At 31.7% G+C, this 1,704-nt stretch overlaps 1 protein-coding gene across 1 annotated transcript; it reads left to right on the plus strand.

The window, feature by feature from the left end:
* Nucleotides 1-1,179: 1,179 nt before the first annotated feature.
* NAEGRDRAFT_77005 (uncharacterized protein) lies at nt 1,180-1,701 on the plus strand (the record flags this gene model as incomplete). Its single annotated transcript, XM_002668039.1, has 1 exon — nt 1,180-1,701. A coding segment is annotated over one exon (522 nt), but the record flags the coding sequence as incomplete, so codon positions are not given.
* Nucleotides 1,702-1,704: the final 3 nt, after the last annotated feature.

The raw sequence follows: 1,704 nt of genomic DNA on the forward strand, positions 1-1,704 counted from the left end.
CCCATTTTTTTTGATTTTTTTGTAAATTAATGGATTCTAATTGGAAGGGTTCATTGTAAATTGCATCCTGTGAGTGGATAAAACCCCATTCGATAATCCCAATAATCAATACCATTGTCATCAGGTAGAGCAACACAACAAGTAGGTTCAAAACCTTGAAATGCTTCCATTAAAGTTCTTTTCACAATATTTTCACTTTCAGGTTTGTGAAAATGAAAAAATCGTCCAAAGTGAAATATATCCACATTAACTTATCCTTATAATAAGGTTTTTCAGTTTTTTTATCCAATCACTTATTTCGTAAAATGAAAAGGAGTAAACTTCCAAATCATTCAGAATCTTGTGAAAAATTTGACAATCTGTCATTTCCTCAGTTCCAGGCCATTTGAAAGGTCTTACATGGTTAACATATGAGTGAATAGTTCTTGCAGCAAAATAATAAGAGAATTTGGCCATTTGATGAGGAGTTGGATCCAACTCATTGTTAAACTTGATTCGAACATCAATTAACTTGCAAGTTTCAGAAAAATTCTTCTCACATTTTTCTCCTTTAATTCTTGTTTGGAATAATTGTGAAAGTTCATTCACAAATCTTGATTTCCCAACTCCTTCCTCGCCTTGAACAATCAGAACCGTTCCAGTATCTAAAGTTTTTAATATTTTCCAGATCACTATTGCTAAACGAAGTAAATAAATAATTTTCAATCCAATTAAATGGTAAGGTGAATTGACTTTTGGATTTTTAAAGTTCTGGGAACACTTGTTTGATGATATCATAAGTGTCTAATCTTTCATAAGCTTCAAGAACAATATGAACAATCCTATTGACAAACTTTCCATCGACATCATATTGTTCCAAACCATCAATTTGATTGCCAAATTCCTTTCTTAATACGGAAATCAGATAGTTCCTATCCCACTCTGAATAATTCCAATAACAAAGATTGTTGACTATAGTCTGTAACTTCTTCTTTACATATTGGCTTATTCACCAGAAGAAAACATATCTGTAATTTACAATAACAAGTTTGAATCCTCTTCAATTAAAGTTTAATATGATTTTTGATATATTTGAAAAAAAATTTTAAGGTTTGGAAAATTTGAATATTCTTGAGACATTTTTTTTGATTTTTTGTAAAACTGTTCATTGTTCCTCAGAAATTACAAAATTAAAAAAAAATGTCTCAAGAATATTCAGCGATCGTGTTTGATAATGGCTCTGGCTCCATTAAAGCAGGTTTTTCAGGATGTGAGAATCCACAAGTGGTTTTTCCATCACTCATTGCTTCTCCTTTAAAATCCAAAGAATCTGAAAATATCAAAGAAATATACCTTGTGGGAGATGAAGCTAAAATTGACAGTAGAAAGAATGTTAGAATGGTCAGATATCCAATAGAACATGGAGTAGTGACGAATTGGGAGGGGATGGAACAGATTTGGCGTCATGTTTTTAGTCAATTACAGGTGGATTGTGAAAATCATCCTGTTTTATTGACTCAACCTCCTTGTAATCCAAAACAAAATAGAGAAAAGATGACTGAAATAATGTTCGAAACATTTAGAATACCATCCATGTATGTTTCTATTCCTGCTGTATTGTCCTTGTTTGCAACTGGGAGGACAACTGGAATAGTTTTAGATTCTGGAGATGGTGTGACGAATATTGTTCCAATTTTTGAATCACATGCTTTAGAATATGCTGTT

Source organism: Naegleria gruberi (genome assembly GCF_000004985.1).
Source record: "Naegleria gruberi genomic scaffold NAEGRscaffold_819, whole genome shotgun sequence".
Lineage (NCBI taxonomy): Eukaryota > Heterolobosea > Eutetramitea > Acrasida > Naegleriidae > Naegleria > Naegleria gruberi.